Source organism: Larimichthys crocea, chromosome VIII (assembly GCF_000972845.2).
Source record: "Larimichthys crocea isolate SSNF chromosome VIII, L_crocea_2.0, whole genome shotgun sequence".
In the NCBI taxonomy this organism is placed as follows: Eukaryota; Metazoa; Chordata; class Actinopteri; family Sciaenidae; genus Larimichthys; species Larimichthys crocea.
This window is the reverse complement of record NC_040018.1, coordinates 12067600-12087727: the sequence shown is the minus strand read 5'-3', so window position 1 is coordinate 12087727 and position 20128 is coordinate 12067600. Positions and strand designations below refer to the sequence as shown.

The window sequence follows — 20128 nt, the reverse complement described above, 5'->3', positions numbered from 1 at the left end:
AGTGTCTGTGCAACTTCTTGGGCGAGGGAACCCAAAAGAGCCCTTGTCAGTGCTGTAAAGAGAGCTTTAATCTGGCTGGCCACAGAACATGTGCCGGAGGCCTGCTGCTCTGCCCACAGGGTGTATTCTGGGCAGAGGCGGGTGGCGGACGGCCCTGTGCATTGTGCCTACTCCTGCCCTATATTTAGTCAACATATTGCCAATCCTAACACTCCTTCACTCTCTTCCTTTGTAAATAGCTCCAGGCTATAGGCACAGCCATACGTTGTTCAAATAGAGAAAAACAAACAGGAGAGTGAGGCAGACGGTGCACATCAGTGTGCAGTTTTTTTGGAGTTGACTCAGTCAGTGATTTAACTTAAAAAAAGTTTAATGAAAGTTTAAGAATTTGATGCACTGCACTGCACAACAGATACAATCTATGATTACACTGAGTTCATCTCTCACGGAGTAGAGAGGATTAACTGTACCAGGCAATGACAGAGAGGTTTAAACATGATTTCTCTTGCCATGTTGCATTTTATATTACTTATATTTTACATTCAAATGTATATTCTAATTCATGATTAAATATATGATTATTGCTTATTGTGACATTCCTGAAAAAAACTCTGCTTTCTTTTGTGTTGAAAATATGAATGAGGTGAACCAGATTGCTTGCCAGATTATTTTGACATTTAAAGAGAAAACTGCTTCATTTCTTTCAGACAGCTGGCAGCCATGGCACACGTTATTCCTTCCAAATATCACCAGTTGCCAACTTAAAGTCATATAATAGTCTGGTTATTTTTTGGCCTTCGATGACTGTACTGTATATAAAGTACAGTAAATGACATGTTTAGCCCTTTCTGTGAAATCTGACATTAGTAGCTGCTTTATGTTCCAAGATCTCCAAACTGTCAGTCGAATCTCATCAACCTTTCCTTCATGGAGAGAAAGTATATGATTGCATATGTCTTGAAATTTTCATCATTGGAAGCTTTAACAGCTGCAATGCCATAAACAGCCACTTATGTTTGATTATGTGCTGAACTGGCTCTAGTTATATCACACACCTGGTATGTGGCAAGTTGAAGGCAGTGGCTCTCTGACCACAATACAGGGCTTTGTGTATCAAGTGTCAGTCATCACTGTGGTCTGCGGCCCTCAGAGTCTCCTCTCCTAGGGTCTCACACTAAACCCCTCAACAATCTGTCCCAGCCCTGATGGAGACAAAGACTGCACTTTTACATGGCTCGAGCTCCTTACAGCTCAGCGCCTCATCTGTTTTGTATTTTTGTTGTAACCAGTTGCAGTGTTATTTATAAGTCTGCAGCTTTCCAGTAGTTTTTGCTAGTTTTGAACCATTTAAATGTTAAGTACATCCAGCCATGCGGTAAACCCACAGTTTCTTTTCATGCAGACTGTTGCTCTCTTTTTACCCGGAGCTCTCCCTTTGCTAAGGCTAATGCAGGCAGCAGCAGAATCAACAGTAGCAGCCACAAAAGGCTGGCATCTGTTCTATAGTAGCCGTCCTCGACATCACACAGAGCAGAGATGGCCAGCTATTCCAGTCCCATTTGTACTGCCAGGGCATCACCTCATTTGTTTAAAACAGAGGGAGGAAAGGCCTTTAATTAAATTAAGGAGCTTAAACTATGTTTAAAAAAAAAAAAAAAAAGTGAGGTAACCGTTCTCTGGGCTTTGTGCCAACTTAATGTTTATTGTTTGTTTTTAATAAAAGGATATGCTATCATTATTTAAGATGAGTTCTTTTTTGTTGGAGGGAAAACAAGTCAAACCCACAAAATATGACCCTTCAGTGCCAATTTGAAATGTGCCTTTGGTCCAAACAGTTGGATTTCTTTTACATGTCGCTGTGTCTACTTGAGACATTTTGTGAACATTTTAAAGCATTCTACAAATTGTGCTGAATAAAATTAAAAAGTTCAAAAAATAAATTTAAAAAATATCCTTAATTTGACCCGAAAATGTCATCGTTGTCACAGTATGTAATATATACACACTTCTGACACAGAGTTCAGTTATTATGTTATGTTCTTCTCCACTCCACTGCTGAGATCATTTGTGTTGACATCATGTACTTTTACGGGTTTCCAATCCTCAATGATCCAGAACTGTTCACTGAGTCCTCCAGGGAATGTTAAGTTGTGCTGAAATCTAGCGCCTTATCAAACCCTCAAGGATGCAAACAGCAGGATATTAGAAAGTGCAGCATTACCAAAACCTCTTTCACATACGGACATAAACCTCAAGACTTGTTGGACACTGGAGCCATTATGTGTCTACTGCAACAATACCATAGACTATAAATGGTCCTTTGTGGCCTATTCTTTTGCTCTGCCTTTGTTGTGTGTGCCTTGTGGTGTGTGCGGTATCACAGGTCTTAGCTACCGGGGCCAGCAGCATTTCTGCAGCAGGCCAGAAATTCACCATGTAAAATGACAACTGTAGAAAATAATGGAGCCACCACCGCCAAATGACCCTACCGCGATGCAGTGTTGATGTCTTTCTGGGGAAGAGGCGAGACAGAGCAAAAGACCTGACCTGGGAAAGCAGCCCGCAGACACACAAACACACACACACTCACTCACTCACTCACACATACACAGGCACATATTATCCCGAGTCATACATTATTTTTATTCTTTTGGCAAACATGAACAATTGGACAAAGCATTAATGTAAGCAATCTTCACAATAGCACTTGCTGGCTACTGCCAGTGTCTGGGAGCTGAGCATAATCTAATTTGGATGGGCAAACCCTTGTATGCCAAGGATTTACATTGCAGCCAAAACGCCTTGGTTTGCAATTTCCAAGACAGCAGTCGAAAAGGAGCAGAAAATTGCTTCCAGGGCTGCAGACCAGACAAGATTATATTCAAAGTCTTTGTGAGGGCTTTGCCTGAATAGAGCCCTGGCATCACATACACACACCCGTGCATGCACATGTATGCACGCGCACATACAAAGTCACACACACATGCATGCACGCAGGAGTGAACAGTATAACCACTATAACCAATAGGTTAGGAGTCTGGATTTTGTGAAGCACCAGTGTAAGCTCCATTTGAATATTTACAGGATGAGCTTTGGGAAACGGGAAATGGACAATTGTAGTCATCAATACTGAGGAGAGGAGGTGTTGCGGGGCAGAAAAGGGCAGTTCAATAGGTTAATACACTGGCCTTTCACCTTTTGATTCCAGTTAGGGACATGTCAGCAGAGGAATATATTTTATCTCACACAACCTCCGGGGCATCTCGTATGCACCATCCGTTGGAACTAAAGTAAAGAAACTGATGCACCATTGCAGAAATCTGTCATACCTGACAACACAGAGTTCAACAAGAAGGCTTGGCCAACGGCCCAGGGCTGATAAACTGTAGATTTGGGTCAGGTGACTAGTCAGTCAGTAGCACAAAATGTGATGTTTCTTATGATCTCTCTCTCGCTCTCACTCTTATCACATTGGGACTTGCTAATATGTGTATCTAAAACAGATAAAGGCTGGAAGAAGTTTGAAATATTAAGCAAAAGGAGACTGTTTTGTCACAGAGGCACCAACAGTTTGCTGAGGTTGAAAATTAAATTAACGCTCTATTTTTTGTCTATAATTTCTGACTAAGAGGAATTAAGATTCACCATTAGATCATTTTTAGGATAACACAGGACAAGGTAGAGTTGCCATTCATTTTGTTAATTTAAAAGGATGCTTTTTTTCAGATTCTGGACAATTCATATATTGTTTTATTTCACAGAAAATTTGTATTTTTGTTTTCTGCTGAGTCTGTGAATATTTATTAGCCGAAAGCTCTTCTGGCCATATATTCATGTAGGCCATAAATGTTGACGACAAGATGGTAACATGGCTCGGTACGCACTATCTGAGTGAAGACGTACAGAAACAGATACTTGATATTTATTCACCCGTGACCCTGAAAAACAGCATGTCCAGATATAGCTGCAGTACATAATAGAGGGAAACAATTCAAATGGTTATAAATGGATTCAGATGTACTACATTTGACTGTAGGCATGCTGGCACATTCTAGGTAAAAGCATCCACTGGCTGAGGAGGAGTTGGTAAATAATGGAACAAAGTAATTGCCCTCTGCAGACAATAATACCTTTATATAAATATTTCAAAAAGGTAAATTGCAGTAGTGGTGTAAAAAGGTTTTATTGTACTGATGGGATATAGTAAAAACAGACAAATAAAAAGACAAGCAAGAAAATCTGCTCCTGTAAAAAGCATGAATATTTGAAATGTCCTCAGGTTAAAGGCTTGTATACTGTACAGAGAGAACTGGCCTACACTGTGTTCTCCTAGGTCAATGGCCATGAAAAAGAGAGAGAGTGAGAGAGCTAAAGTCTTAGTGAGAAAGGTTATGGAGGAATGCATTGTACTGTTCAGACACACTTTGTATGAAAAGATGAATTGATCCATCTGTAAGCAGCACTTAGACCCACTCCTCTGCCCGGTCATTATAGTGGGATAAATCAATATTTAATATCCCCCTCTAACAGCCACGCTGGATGATCTTAACCTCTCCTTAATCCCATTTATGTTACCTTTCCAGAATCTTCTTCATGTAAGCTCTCACTATGATAAACTTCCAAACAAGAGACTGGGAGGGGGGAGCTATTAAAGACCACGCCATATTTATGTCAGGTGAGGCGCTTTTGTGAAATATTAATATTCTGAAACTGACCAAAGTGAAAGCTTTTATCTGGGGCGTTCAAACCTTTCTAGTTCGTTGGCTTGTATCAGCAAAAGGCTCTCTCTCCTTCCCTCTCATTTCACCGCTGAATTACAGCCCACTGTTCTTTATTGCCGCCGAAGGATGAAGATGATGGGGCAATTCTTTTAGCTGACTTGATAAAGCGTGCCTCTCATTTCACACCATCCTAATAGGGCCAGTGTCACTGAAACTAAGAGGTGACAATATCTCACTATGATTTGCACGAGGCAGAGAGTCAAGCACGAGTTCGATTAAGGTGTCATTCAACATGGCAATAAATGATGTTGTAATGAAAACAGAAGCATTTTACCTGAGGTTACGCTTTCACTTATTGATATTAATAGGCCTTTGCAAGAAATTTACATACAGGCATGTGCGTAACGCTTAAATTATTTAAGATGCAACAAGAATCACATTTCCCGCCTGAATGTAAGCTGATTTTTATTTGGTGTTTCAATTTTGTGTCGTCAATACTGTTATACTATTTGTATACACATTTCTTAAATAGTATTTCAATTCATGGCCCTTTTAGTGCTACTTTTCATTCACTTACCATCCACACACACTCTCTTTCTCTTTCTATCTGGCTTTCTTAAAAACACACTCTCTCTCCTCAGGTAGCAAACATGGACAAAAGGTAGATTAAAGGTGAAGAGTGACTGACTATTTCAAGCAGAAGATCTCTTTAGAAAAAAAAGGAAAGAAAAACAACTAAATAGAGATGATTGCTTTCACATGGCATGTCCAAAATTCAAAAACAACAAAACTAAACCCTACAAAAGACGAAGCAGGGAGTGAAAAAGAAAAAGAAAAGAAAGAAGGCGTTAAGCTCTACCGGCTAAGGACAATGTAGCTGTAGGTGTGTTCTGCCTGTTGAAAATGGCACTTTGCAGGCATTGTTCAGTTATTGCTTTCATGTCATGACACATTCAGCTGCTCGGTTGACCACAGGCCCACCTTAGTTTGGAGGCAGCTGTACAAGCTCCTGTGACTAAGGCTAAAAGCTTCACATACCATGTTCTAACAACACAGAGAAAGCCTAAAACAGCAAACTTTGTGTTAACTTTGTTTAAATTTAAGGAGGAATCATGACATGCAGCATTTGTAACAGCTTTATCAGCAAAAAAAAAAAAAAAAAAAAAAAAAAAGATTATGGATTGATTGATTATTGTAAAGATGTTTTTTTGTTCAGGTTATTAAGGGCTAAGTGCAGGGGAAGGCTCTGCCTCTGTCCTCTCTGTGGGCTGCACCAATTTATTTGCTTCACTTCAGTAAAAGCATAGTTGATTGCCACCTGCATAGACAGTGATCTCTTCCAAACACCAAATTAGAGGGAAATCAAAATAGATATTCATTGACTTTTTTACATATACATTGACCTAGTTGAGACTGTTGGTTGAAAGTGTCAGGTGCTGAAATATTAATGAGCATCGCTCCCAGTTCCTGCCTGCTCCTCACAGCCAACTGGCAACATGGCATCAAGCTGAAGAGAGGAGGACAGCTTTTTTCTCTCCTTGATTGACTCATCGATTGAAGATATTTTTAAAGGGAATCCCTGGGAGTGTGTGCTCCCGGTACAAAGCAGCCCCATCCCATGTCAGGGGACAGAGAGGGCTGCAAGTCTGCTTTAATTGGGCAAAGACTTCAGAGTCTTTTTAACCCACACCGGGCACTGCCATGGCCTGTCACGGCCCTCACACCAACATCAACAAGACCAAACGCACACAGACGCACACACACACAAACATATTTGTACTCATTTCAGTACACACACATGTAGACACTGAACTATGCCAGCTCTTATCAATACGACCACCCTGGACATAGATTAAAGCAAAAATATTAGTCTTAAGAATTGCTTCTATATCAAAATCACCATGTTCCACTTTCTTTAATAGTTTCTTTCCTCTACTACTTGCAAGGAGAGCTGAACACTCTTTGTGGTCAACTTCTTGTGTTTTGCTGCTTTTTGGTTGTTTTGCTTTATGGAAAAAACCTGAATCTGGGATCAAATGAAGACGGACTGTATAAAAGTAGTTCTAACCTTGTCAATTCTGCAGTTGTTGAGGCCCACTGAAGTGAGGGCAGACAGCTTCGCCTCCATGCCCTGCTGGTGATGTTGCAGCTGTTCTCTCTGGATCTGCTCCCTCATCTTCCGAGCCTCCTGGATGGCCTTCATCACTGTGTCCTGGTCCCCGAACAACGCGGTAGAGTTTAAGCTGGACAGAATATCTGTACACACACACACACATAGTGGAGTTTGAACAGCAGAGTAAATCTTGTGTCAGAAAAAAAGCAAAACAACATCACACAATATCCTGACAGTGGCATTTATTTGTGCGATATCAAGTACCAAAAGCTTGCAATGTGGTCTCCCTGGATGTGTGTGCACACGGCAAATGTGGCTTTGAACAGAGCAAATCTGTGTGTATGTGTGGGATGTTGTTTGCAAAGTGGAGACACTCTAAGGTCTTACCCAGAGACGAGCCACGGCCCAAGCCTCCTCCAAGAGGGCTGGGGATACCACCCTTGCTGAGGAGACTGTTGGGGCTGCTTTTACTGCCGAGGAACAGGTTTTGTGTCGGAGATGTGGGGGATTTGACCAGTTCTGTCGTCTTTGGCCGAGCAGACAGGTTGAGCGGCTGTGTTCCCTCCTCCTACGGCAGCAGAGAGAGGAGTATGAGAGAAGACAGATGTGAATAGGTGCCCCCCCCCCACTTCCTCACCGCCTCCTTGTCGGGGGGAGCTCAGGATTCCCAGACAGCACAGTTCTCCTCTGTTCTCTGTTAATTATAGGATCCCTGTCTTGACCCACACCTCCTCCCTGGTTCTCTCCTCTCCTCTCCTCTCCTCTCCTCTCCTCTCCTTCCTTAGGAGCTATGCCACTGTGATCTTCCTCACAGTTGCCCAGCGCCTTTGTTCACACTAATTAAAGCAGATTCTGTCTCTCTGTACATCTTCATCTGTTCTCCCTCTCCTCCTCCCTGCACTCTGTGTCTGCACTCTGGTTCGAAGAATAAATAATGACCAGATAACGGCGGTGCCAATGATCAAAGACAGCTGTTCCATTCATCAGACGTCGACTTACATTATCTACTTCATTAACTTGTTTTCTAATTTCATTCCTCATTTGTGCGTACTTGGTTTTATCATATGCTTTGATATGCCTATTTCTTAAAAAAAAAAAGAAAAAACACCTGAATCATGTAGTTCTGAGTTGAGGTCAGAGGAGGATGCATGGGTTCAGACCTTTTGCGGGGGTTGTTTGCAGCCTTTCAAGCTGTTACTAATGTCAGATGAAGGGCACTATTTTCAACAGTGCCACCCTCAGCAGCTTGTCTACTGGGACCAAACGTTACCCACATCTATGAGTACCTGCAGATACACAATTGGCCAGGTGCTTTAGAGCTTGTTCCTTTATGATTATTTAATATTATAATAGTAATTAATTAATTGCCAAATATAACATTAAAACCCACAGTTCAGAACTTTTGTCTCGCCTTTCTGGCAGTGAGAGTAGTTACACAACTACTGTCAGTGTTTGCTTATGACATATGTCTTTGGTTTCTGCCATGTTGTAGACTATTCTGTTGCTACATTTGCTCCCTGCTTTAGCACTGACAATCCAATTATTGCAGGTTTACGTAAAATACTTTGCAACTAGTGCACCAGCTTGGGCATGTCGCCCCAGAACCAAATTTAAATACTGAAAAACCACAGTATACTGTCAAATACTGCTGATAGGCTTAGGCAGCGTTGTGCAAACTCATTTGGCAATTGCATAAATATATCATTTACATTTATATGTAAAAGTCCCGCACTGCAGGTTTGAATAAATAACGATATAATCGTAATTAAATAAATTCAAAATCTCATCAATCCATAATTAGATATTTGATCACCTTAAATATAAACAAGCATTCGCATCCCAGAAGAGAAATGTTACTTCGCACAGTATAAATCGCCCTGTGAATACAGCAGTCTTTTAAATCAGATTAGGGCATGCTGTCGTTAACAGTCTTTTTCAAAGCCCAAGTGTCTCCTTGTCCAAACATATGGCTCAAGCATACACTGCCCCAAGGCCTTGTTATTGCTGTGCCAATAACAGTTTGTCATGCAGTGAAGCTGAAAGCAGACAAACAAAACTAAAGGCAATCCGATTCCAATGGACTGAGGGATACAGATGGGAGGATGCCAGTATGTGTTTGCTTTCCATGTACATATGATTCATTTCACTGAAAGGCTTTCGTTTTGTCACATTTGGCAATATTTGAAATATTTTGATTAGAATTAGTGTTGTATTAATACAGGCCTAACTGTTATCCATCTAATCTGATAAATAGAGAATTGTATTAACGTGATGAAATGACAGTGTTGAGTCAGTTAAATGGCAATCTTTCAATGGAAATCCCAAGAGGCAGGAAAACCTGAAGGATTGTGTGTGTGTGAGAAGAGCTTTCTCTTCTCACACACACACAATCCTTCAGGTTTTGCCAGAGTGGCTTCCTACCATTTCAAGACATGATTTATGGTCTTTCTCCATTGTGATATTATTAAGCTAAACTACTCCAAATGGGCATATGTTTCTGATTATGGCCTTAGTGAGTGGGGATGATGTATATGGCCTTTCCTCTGCATGGAGGTCTAGTGGATGTGTGCCATACAGCAGCAGAAAACACACATCCTGCATTTGGTTTGTTTACAAGGCAAAAAATAAGTCGTCAATCTTTTTGCTTGACTTTTTTTTTTTCAGCATTTGTATAGCACAGTTGTAATGGTTTTATTCCATTCCCGTTTTTTTTTTTTTTTTAAACTAAAAAACAACAACAACAAGAAAAAACACTTTTCATTGTGAAAAAATTATAAACCATGTGTTCCACAAATTACTGGCTTGGAGCAGCCATAGCCATAGCAACCATGTCCACAGAGCTCTGGTTAAGAGAGAGAGGGCCTTGTTAAATCTCCACAGATTGATGGCTGGCTGTTAGAGGCTGGGCTTAGCACCGGCTGACTGTAACATTGAAGCGGTGAACAGTATAAATGCTGTTTTATTCAGACAACACCAACTAGGCTAGGCTAGGTCAAGTACCACTCAAGGGCTGATGGGTGGGCAGGTTGAAAGAGTTAAGGGTTGTACCTTGACGTGAGTGATGGGGCTGGAGGAACTCTTGTCATTCTTCAGAGAGGAGGGAGAGATGGGCCCACTAGTATTGAGGGGCTGGGGGAGTGGAGGCATCTTGGCTCCAGGAGAGACCTGCATGCTGGCAAGCTGGGCGGCATACAGTTGCTGTAGGGAGGTGGAGAAACCCGCAAGGCGTTAACATCCAAATCCAGCAAACATTCAAAGTTTTATATTCTGTCTTTTCCTCTCCGTAGAACTCCCTCTGTTTCTGTGTCTGCCTTCATCTCCCCCCTCTTTCTCTCTTTTACGTCTTTCCTCTCTTTCCATGAGGCTGGCAGAGAACCTCCATCAAAGGTCTTAACTGTATTTCAAAGGCTGAACCCAGAGAGAGACAGCAGTCTTAAAAACCACACAGAGATGGCTTTCATTCAAAATACTTGGAGCCCCTATTTTCCACTCATCACAGAGAAAAGTTTGCCGACTGGATGCAAGTGTGTTAGCAAAGATCTCTCATTTCTCTAGATCTACACAGCTTCCTATTGAAGTTTCTGGCCTGTGATTTGTCTCCACACAGCCATGTGAGACTGTCCCATTCCACAATGTTAGAAACCCAACCTCAGTTGGATTGCCATCACAGAATATGTTAAACACCAGCATTATTAAGGCTTAGAAACCTGCACAAAGAACACTGATGTAATCACCGTTATTTTCCTTGGCGTTAAATCAGTAAGATGTCCAACCGTTGGTGACATTACCACACAAGAGGGTGGTTCAAATGACTGGCGAAGCACTCAATAACAGTTGTGCTTGCAACAGGGTTGAACCCTGAAAGCTCAATTTACATTTCCACCACTGGGCTGATTATGTGGCATATACTAAAAAGGGTGGTTAAAGACGTTGATATGGGGTTTGGAAATATTTTTTAAAAATCTGGTGAGCCACATTGTCTGTTGGATCAAATGTTTGACATAGTAATTCATCGGTTATCCTGGATAAAGTTACAGTTTAATGTCTTGACATTAAGTTGTGTGCCTATTTTTATATATATATATATATATATATATATATAGATATATGAAAATCTGAAACAAATGATGCCAGACTGATTGGACTGGATGATTGTTTTGTTTTGTGCTTGTTTTTCTGTGCTGACAGTGCCCAGCACTCCCACGCAGCTGAGACTTCTTTCCACCCCGGGTCTGTATTGATTGGCCACCAGGAAAGTGATGAAATTGGCTTTTGTCTCTTGCTGCAAATGGCAGGGGTCTGTCAAATAGAGCTACTGTCTGAGAAATAGTGTTACTCCGTGTAGCCTTAGACCTTAGTTCATCAGACAGATCACACTCCTTAACTCCCCCACCGGTCTGCTATCCTCAGACGAGGTAAACCTCATGGTTTGCAGTGTTATTTAGTCAGATGGTGCTGTCAGGGAGAATCTAATTTCTCTTCCTTTGGCCAATCAGCAAACCTTGTCTCATTTCCTGATTCGACTAGCTACATACAGACTGCATTTGTGTGGATGGGGGGAAAAAGCGACCCGGCCCTGTTGGCCTCACCTTCGGTGGTGTAAATGCAGACCAAAGCCAAACAAAGCACTTTATGTCCATGCACATATCTCCAGATATAAACACACATGTGCTCCCGTAAGAAACTTTATCACTGCCACATAAGCGGCAGTACAAAAGGTCCATTCTTCCAGGGGACCTGGGGATAACAACAGCACATGGGCAGCGGAAATGACAGACTGATTATGTTCCCACAATGATAGCACTGCCCCCACCTCCCTCACAAACAGCCTTTTGTCTCCGACAGGAATGGACACAGGAGTGGACCCAACTCTATTTTCTTCTCATCTGAACGAGACTTAGTTAATGTCAGTGGTAAAGGCACTCTGTGTTGTGGGGGGTTGGAGACGGAGGAAGAGAGAGAAAAAGTGACAGAGAGAGAGGGGAGTCTCCATTCACTGCCTGTCACTCCAGGCTAAACACAAGTCTTAGTAGAGGAGCGGAAGCTGAGTCTGTTGGACAGATGTTTGCTAACAGGCCTGTCGACGGGCATGTCCCTGACCTTGAGTGAGAAGAATTTTATTGTCCTGGAAAAACAGCACAATTAGACTTTGCCTCAAATTAGACACAGCCAGGGTGCCCCTTTTCAGTACTGATTAGCAGGTCAGTGCCATGGGGTGAGAAGCAGTGGTTGTATCCAGGAACGCCCTGCCTTCCAAAAGCCAAAGAACAATAAATACAATCAGGGTGAAAGACAGATGAAAGGTGCATTTACCCACCACACACTGCTCATGAACAGATATGGAATAGCTCAGTGTTGTAGTCTGGGGACTTTTGTCTTATCGTATGTCCTGGTAAAAATCAAAGAATTGCCAATAGATTACAAAGTTATAAACGACAAGCTCACTAAACTGTGCAGTGACTTGTGGCATTGTGGTGGCAAAGGCTGAAGGATGATGCTCCCTGCCAAGGTTGGTTCCCTAAGCAGAGGACATCTGTTTGCTTCCCTATTTGACTCTCTCACATCTAATAGCCCCCTTCTTCATATCTGCTTGCCAGGTGGGGGCAGCAAAAGGTTCATGGTATTATTATATGTTTTTCTTTCTTTGATCAGGGACACGCATTTTATTTCCATACTCCCATTCATGTAAGCCACAGAGCAGTACAGTAAGCCATGTTGATGGCAGAAAATAGGCAAATAAAAATAATGGCTAATAGAATGGCAAAAGATCCATGTGTTTGGAGGCCGTATTCCATTATCAAACGTGTGCATCTAAAACCTATAAATAGACAGTATGTGTATTTTTGTGTGCCTTTTTCTTACATCATACTGTTTCATAATACAGAGACAACACACATAAATGGGGGAAAGACACAAACATGAAATCTAAGGTCTTCCTTCTGACCCCATCATTCCCTGTTTCCCAGTAGAGCAGAGCGGATCTCAGCAAGCATGGATTCAAAGTGAGTGCAGCACGCCCAAGGTCAGCCTGTTAGCCTCTGGTAATTAAAAACAAGCCCTCTGGAGGCAGCAGAGGTTAAACGGGGAGGTTCACTTTTCTGCCTGCGACATTAAACTGAGATTACACAGTCTGCTGATGATGTTAGACATCTCAGAAGTATCATGTGCAATTAAGACCGACTGCCTCCGTTTGTTAAGTAAAACAACAAAGCTGTTACTGTAGCTCAATATACAATATAATCAATTATGAAAAAAAACATGCTCATAACTTCCACCTATTCTTTTTTTCCCCGTCTGCAAACACCAGAGCATATGGCTCATATTATGAAGAGAAAAAAAAACTTTCTGTGGAAAAACAAATGTGCATCTTGTTTTTCTTTTAAGAAAAGCAAAGTCTTAACATGGCAATATGTGCTGGAAAATACAGTGGCAGATATTTGTCAGATTTCGTGCTGCCAGCAATGACGGTGCATTGCACATTTATGACTGTAGCCTGCATTAATATAAAAATAAAGACAAATTGAAAATAACTAACAGTTCTTAATACCAATTAAAATCCTCAGCACTTTCCATGAGGTGAGCATTATCTGATGACTGCCACACACTCTTAATCACACTCTTTGTGTGCAAGCCTGTCTGTTTGTCTGTCTGTCAATGTCTCATTCACCTCTGCCTGGCCTGGCCGCTGAGCACTGGGCTGGATATGAGAACATTAACTGTGCTTCAGTGCACCACACCATTTAAAAGGCAGCACAGCGCCAGCTCAGTTTGCCACAAGGCTTGTACAGGCTCATTGCCCAGGGCGACCAGGCAGGCTGACCCAGGCTAGGCCCAGATGTCAGGAGTGGAGGAAGGCGTCCTGGTGCACTGTGCCGATGCTTTCCAGTATGGCCCAACATCTGTCTCATCTGCTGGCACCCAACCTGCTCTCCTCTAACCCCCTCCTCTTGCCCATCTCTATCTTCTATCTACAACATATATATTTAAGTTCTTCTCTGTCAGACTTTCTCTCTGGCACACACACACACCAAACATCTTGTGTGTATGTGTGGGTTCTCCAGGCCCAGGGGCCCCAGAGCCAGCCCTCCCATTCAGTGCAGCTCACTGCATTATCCACTCTATCTGTCCATCTGTCCCTCTGTTCACCACTGCCTCTATCCAGCTGCTCACCTAGCCGTCCTATTAGCCAGCCTTCCACACACAGCTAGCGCTGCCGCACTGCTCTGGGTTACCTTCAAAGACCAAGCTCCTCTGCTCATAAACACAGAAACAGCTGCTCTCTACAGTATGTCTGTTCTCTCTTTTCTCCCTCTCTTTCTCTCTCTCTCTCTCTCTCTCCCTCTTCCTCTTCCTCTCCCTCTCCCTCTCCCTCTCTCTCTTTCAAAGTCAAAAGTGCTTCACTTGTTAATGATGGAAGCTGTTTCTTCACATCTGTACTACACAGGCATTTACATCCAAACAAAAGATAATGTGCGGTTTGCTGCTCTCCCACTTTCTTCCTGTTTGTCCCTGACTGTGTAACACTCTTTCTTATCACTCCAGTCGTCTAAGCCTCTGAGTACTCCTTCAGATGTGTCTGTCTGCTTGAGATCTGGTCCGGGTTTGTCGTTGTGCATGTGGGCTGCTTTTCATCTTTACAGTGGAAGCATGAGCTGAGGCCAGGCCCAGGTTTATCATAGGCCTAGAGACATGCTATAGAAAATGATATTTGCGGCATTTGGCCTTAACCTGAGCAGTCCCAGCTTCCACTACTGTTAAAGCATGAGGATATGGTGGACTTGAACAGTTCAGGGGAGGAAGAGTAAGAGTAATACAAAAAAACAATGAGGACAAGAAAAGGAGAATGGGAGTAACTTAAAGAGAAATACACAAACTGCGACTCTTACACATGGTTCAAGGTATGGTTGGGAAATTGGAAAAGCAAGACAGTGAAAATCGAGCAAGAGATAGAAAATAGAGTTCTGACTGAGTGAAAGCAGAGGGTTTTTATTTGTTTAGTCCTAACAGTGATACTGCATACAGAGAACCCAGATGTTCTGTTTTATCCAATAAGGTTTTCTTTAAAAGGGCTTAAACCCCAAAGTCTGCTTCCAATCATAGAAAACAGGACTTTCTCAAAGGTCCTCCTCCTGTTCAGTGGTCCTGTAAAAAGGACGGGTGATATATATTAAGTTCATATTGGCCTTAAGTAAATTGTTTTTCACTTGGCAACTGATGCAAGGTATAGTGTACGAACAGCAAATTAAGTGCTGTCCCAAATAGGAAATTCTTTTGTGGAATTAGGGAAATTCCCTTCTTGTCTCTTCACTCAGTTGAATATAGTAGGTGTCCGGACAGATTGGGGTACAATCCGAGCACAATTTCCTCTGTTCGGTGAGAGGTGTCAGTTGTAATCAGGGAAGGACAGGCAGGGATAGAGCCATTGTTTCCTGCTGGTCGTGGGCTCATCCCGGCCCTGTGTGGGTACTAATGAAGAGGGGCATGTCGCGCTGGGATAGTTTACCCGCCTCCCCTCCTGTGAGTTGAGGACGAGAGCCAATCTGTCAGGAAAACATTGAGTGAAATTGCCCTGTGGTACAGCAATGCCTGGTGACAGCCACTCGCTGACTGCCAGCCGCCAGAGTGATGCTACCACCCTGTATTGACAAGCAAATTACAGTCTCCAACACTCAAACGCATCCTGGAAGATTCATTTACATCCATCAGCTCTAAGTCTTTGTTACCGTGTTGGGTTTTCTTCTCTTAAAGAGAAAGGGCGGGGAAATGGGGGGGAGGATCCCAGACTGTTATGACAGAGGAGATTGTGCAGAGGCTGCGTGGCCAACATTAAGACTGACGGAGAGGCTTGCCTCTCTGACTGGATGGCTGATCACATTACCTCTGCAGCATTGTGGGAATTAATTCTTCCAATAAGATAATTTTTAAGGTTCATATATTGCACAATCTAAACTGAGTACATTGGTCAAAATTATACCTTGCCATGCAGCTGACAGGAAGAGATATTTTAATTGGGGGGCAGCCTATTCAGCCATATGTGTGTGGGATTCTGTGTGTGTGTGAGAGAGAGAGGAAGATTTGGAGGTGAAACTAGAAAAGCTCAGGACAGTTTAAATTGTTAGTGTATTGTGCTTGATGATGCATGAAGAATAAACTCAGTAATGTCATAAGTAATAAGTAGTATTCATAAATTCACCTTAAATCCTCTTATTTTATTTTATTCCTACCACCAGTGGTGTTTAAACTACATGGCGCATCATTATAACACTGAATCTTAGTGTTATAAGTCTATTTAAGGAGACACATTTTTTACTACAGGAGCTCTAAGGCGCATCTGGAGTGCAGCCACAGGTACTTCACTGCACTAATTACCAAAAAAAGGGTCTGCTTATTTTTTTTTTGGTTCAAATAGAATAACCTTTTTATTATATAGTGTATTTCTCATGTGATTTGTTGTCATTGTTTATTAAAAAAATATCTATTTATTCTGTATTTGTGAACACACACACACACACACACACATATAGGCATGTGTGTCTTGGAGTGTACTTTTCAATAGTTTAATTTTGAAGTCGAAGGACGTAGCTGGTGCTATTATTGCTCTAAAAGGGAGGGGACTACTCCAACTTAATTCCATGTCTGGCTTGATATGATGTTTTTAATCATAGCTGGCTCCCAGTGCTTTGTAGAGGAAGTGGTGGCAGTCACATGATTTGTTGATCCCAGCTATGTAGAAAAGGGCATGTTTGACTTGCCTTGCTGTTTTAAGGGGAGTCACTATGCAGGGTAAATAGCAACCAGCAGGCGGAATATGTGACAGGCTGACAGACTTCAATTAATGGAAAATGCACCTCTTTTTGTTTACTGTGTTCTGTAAAGGTCAGCCAAGTCATGGTCTTGGAGGCACTGTTTTTGCCCATTCCCAGGGTTAGATACATAATCAGAATTAATCACTAAAGACTCTTCTCCCCTCCTCACCCCAACCTTCAGATATATGACTGTCTCATCTGACCTCATACACTACTATAAATAAACTCAGCATGCCTGTCTGAACTACCACTCCTTCCCAATGGACTTCTCCATGATCCACAAACTAAGCCTCACATATGCGACCAAAAACATCAGTCACGCAGCCTCTGTCTTTCCCTCTTGCGGACGCGCGTCTTCAAACGCGAGCAAACTCATTTAACACCTTACATGCTCCTGATAGTTTCTCATGGCCGCATAATGACGCACAGCTCTTTGGAGCCAGCTGCATGCATTGTTAGAACTTGCCAAAGCTCGTTAACACTGACAGTGCTAGGCTCAGAAGGACAAATGCCACATATATCAGTGTGCAAAGAGATCCCACCCTCCTCAGCCCTGAGCTTTCTTGTTTAATCTTGACACTGCTTTCTTCCTCTGAGCCTCACATGTTTCAGCTTTCGGTAACTTTTTACTGTTGTTGACAAGCAGCAGTGGCCACTTAACCATATGTTAGAGAAATGCTTTTTTATCCTTTGTTTCCTTCCTTTGTTTTCAAAGAACAGTACTGATTTCTAGTTTCAAATAGACGAAAGATCTACAATTACTCTGTGAAGGAAACTGTTAATTAGAATAGCAACAAGCAGCATTGCTGCAGCTGAACAGACATGATTGTTATTCAGCTTATGCTTGTATGTTGTTGGTTTTTTTATGTAAAGAAAAGACAGTAGAAAGTTAGCAAAATCATTATCACCAAATTGGAAACAAAGATCTTGCACAGGCTGAGAGAAGCTCTCGTAACAGTAGTATTCATAACAGTAACAGCTTGAAGGATAGAACGCAGATAATTATCTATATTAAACATTATGGCCTCAGGTTAAGCCGTGACCTGGGTTCAACTTTTTTTAAATGCTGTGTGAGAAAAGTCCTAGAGGAGCCTGTAGGGCTTGGAGCCCATCCCAAAAATTTTCTGTGGCTCGAAACCTCTGCTCAGCCTCACTTTGTGTAACATACCATGAGTTTGCTTTCACTGCACACATGTACTGTCCATTCTCTCTTCTTATTTGTTTTGCTCACAGAGATCAAGGAAATATTGCAGCGGTTCTTCAAGATAAAAGCAATAGGAAGGAGACTCTTTGCTTACACAGTCAATTGTCTTCTGATAAATTCACTGGCAGGCGATTAAGGCAACCAAAGTGATCCTCATTCCCTTTAATAACTATTATCTTCCTAACTCCTCTGTCTGGCAGAGCTAGTGGGGATAAATCCTCTATAAAACAGGATAAATTACATATGTAAGGTGATAAGCGTGTGTGAGCTAGGGGCCTCCAGGATTATTTAGTGTGCAGCTCATTACTTAGCGTACAGCTGCCTAGCCATCCTTTCTGCCCTGGGCTTGGCGGGCGTCCCTAGCATTCTTTGTCATAGTACTGTACATACCTGAAGCTGGAGGGGGCTGAGTCCTGACGCTGCTGCAGCTGCCATTGTGGATGGAATGAACTGCACCGGGTAGTTATCACCTGTCAGAGAGGGAGAGAGAGAAACAACAATGCATACAGGTTCAGACAATGAGCCGGCCCACAGCGACCAGGCAAGTGCCAACACAGATCCTGGGCCCTCCACTACTTTGCCACAGCAATGTGGCACATCGCAACGAGCCCTCGGCTTCAAGCCCAAACATCTGCATTAACAAAAGGCTAAGCTGGTTTGACTGGAGCAGGATTACTTAGGAACGTTTCACACCATTCCCTCCTTCCTCCACCTGCACAGTACTGCTCGTGGAAAATACCATGACAACAATAACAACTACATAGTTTAACAAGTTAGGAGTTCTTTCAAGGTTTATTGCAGTGTGTGTGTGTGTGTGTGTGTGTGTGTGTTTTTGTTCAGAATAAATGTAAAATATCTCTGCAGCTATTCAGTTAGTGATTATGTAAAAGGACTGGCGTGTTCTCTCAGGCAGTACCTACAGCTGTAGACTTGTCTGGCTATTGTTCAACACTACATTGTTTGTTTCTTAGTGATAGCTTTGGCAGCAGAGTGGAAGCACTTGTATGCGAACTGGTTAGAACAAGTGAGCAGTCACAATAACAAGGTTAAAAAAAAACCCCACACATTCTTATCTCACATATCACTGTGATCAAGCGAGGAAGAATTGGTTTCCAAGTAGCAGCACTATTTGGCAGCACGTTTGTCAGGCAGTCATATAAAAGTGGCTGCTGTATGAGTGATATTCACGGTGGTGTATAACTGAGTACCAGACACTCAACCTAGTGCGTTGAGACAGACAGAACAGCCCCAGTGAGACAGGGCAGCCCAGCATTCACAGAGAAGAGGTCGGTTTGAAGCATGTGTCTGAAGGAGGGTTAGGTGGGCTGCACAACGGGAGTGGGGAGGGGTAGTTGGCCTTCGCTCAGACCCCACTTCTGCCTGTCACTTCTTCTCACAAACATATGGAGCCATTAAGCCACAGACAAGGTAAATGTATATACCTTCTCTTTCACTTTGCTCTCGCCCGCTCGCCTCTCTTTGCAATCTTGTACAGCACAGCACAATGTGATACAGGCCATGGAAATTCAATCCCCATTTAGGAGCAAATAAAATCACACAGCAGAAGTGGTTTGAAATAGCGCTGGGTTGGATGTGCGGGGGTGCACTGTGGTTATTTCCACACCTCCTGTTTTTGGTATCGCTTTCTCTCTGTCTCCCTCTCTCTGTGGTGCCTGTGACGTAGGATTTGCGAATAATAAATGGCTGGATGTCTTTAGATGTCATGTGAAACCTGGGTAGGGTCATGTGCTAAGTGAGCACACCACGACCGCTGGGGGGTCTCTGGCTCCAGGGTCTGGGTCTTGGGTGCACACAGTCTGTGTTGAGGCACCAGACTCCAGCGGAATAGGCGCCGTGCCAGGTTAGCGTCACTGACGAAAGGGAATTACGTTTGAAACTGTGGGGGTTTTTAACTGGCCATGGCTGGTCCCATGCCCAGAGCCTGGACTCTGAATGCTAAGAAGGGTACAGTAGGGGTGGGGTAGTGCAGGTGACGCCATGGTCACTACAGGCCATATTTCCCTGCTTATGTGGTGCCATAAAACACAGTAGATCTGCTGAGGGTTGACAGATGTGGCTGAAACCTTTCTTCGACCAGATCAACTGATTATGAATGAACCATATGATGGGGATCCTCAAACTTGGCTCACTGGCTTTTAAATTTTATTGAATTGCCAAACCTGTTCACAGGCCTACATGAAAACAAATACATAATACAGGTATATCAATTCATATTGTTGTAAGTAAATCCAATGAGGTCATAAAAAAACAAACGTTACTCAAC

The 20128-nt window shown here is 42.6% G+C and overlaps 1 protein-coding gene across 5 annotated transcripts in view; it reads right to left on the bottom strand.

Annotated features, from left to right (window-relative positions):
• sox6 (SRY-box transcription factor 6) overlaps positions 1-20128 on the bottom strand; it is a 134196-nt gene that overhangs the window by 17425 nt on the left and 96643 nt on the right. For all 5 annotated transcript variants that reach the window (XM_019272594.2, XM_019272593.2, XM_010731085.3 and 2 more), the window contains 4 exons: positions 18235-18314; positions 9883-10032; positions 7222-7402; positions 6790-6977 (listed from right to left, as the gene is read on the bottom strand). In XM_019272594.2, the coding sequence (XP_019128139.1) occupies positions 6790-6977; positions 7222-7402; positions 9883-10032; positions 18235-18314 (599 nt within the window). The remainder of the gene's footprint in view (positions 1-6789; positions 6978-7221; positions 7403-9882; positions 10033-18234; positions 18315-20128) is intronic.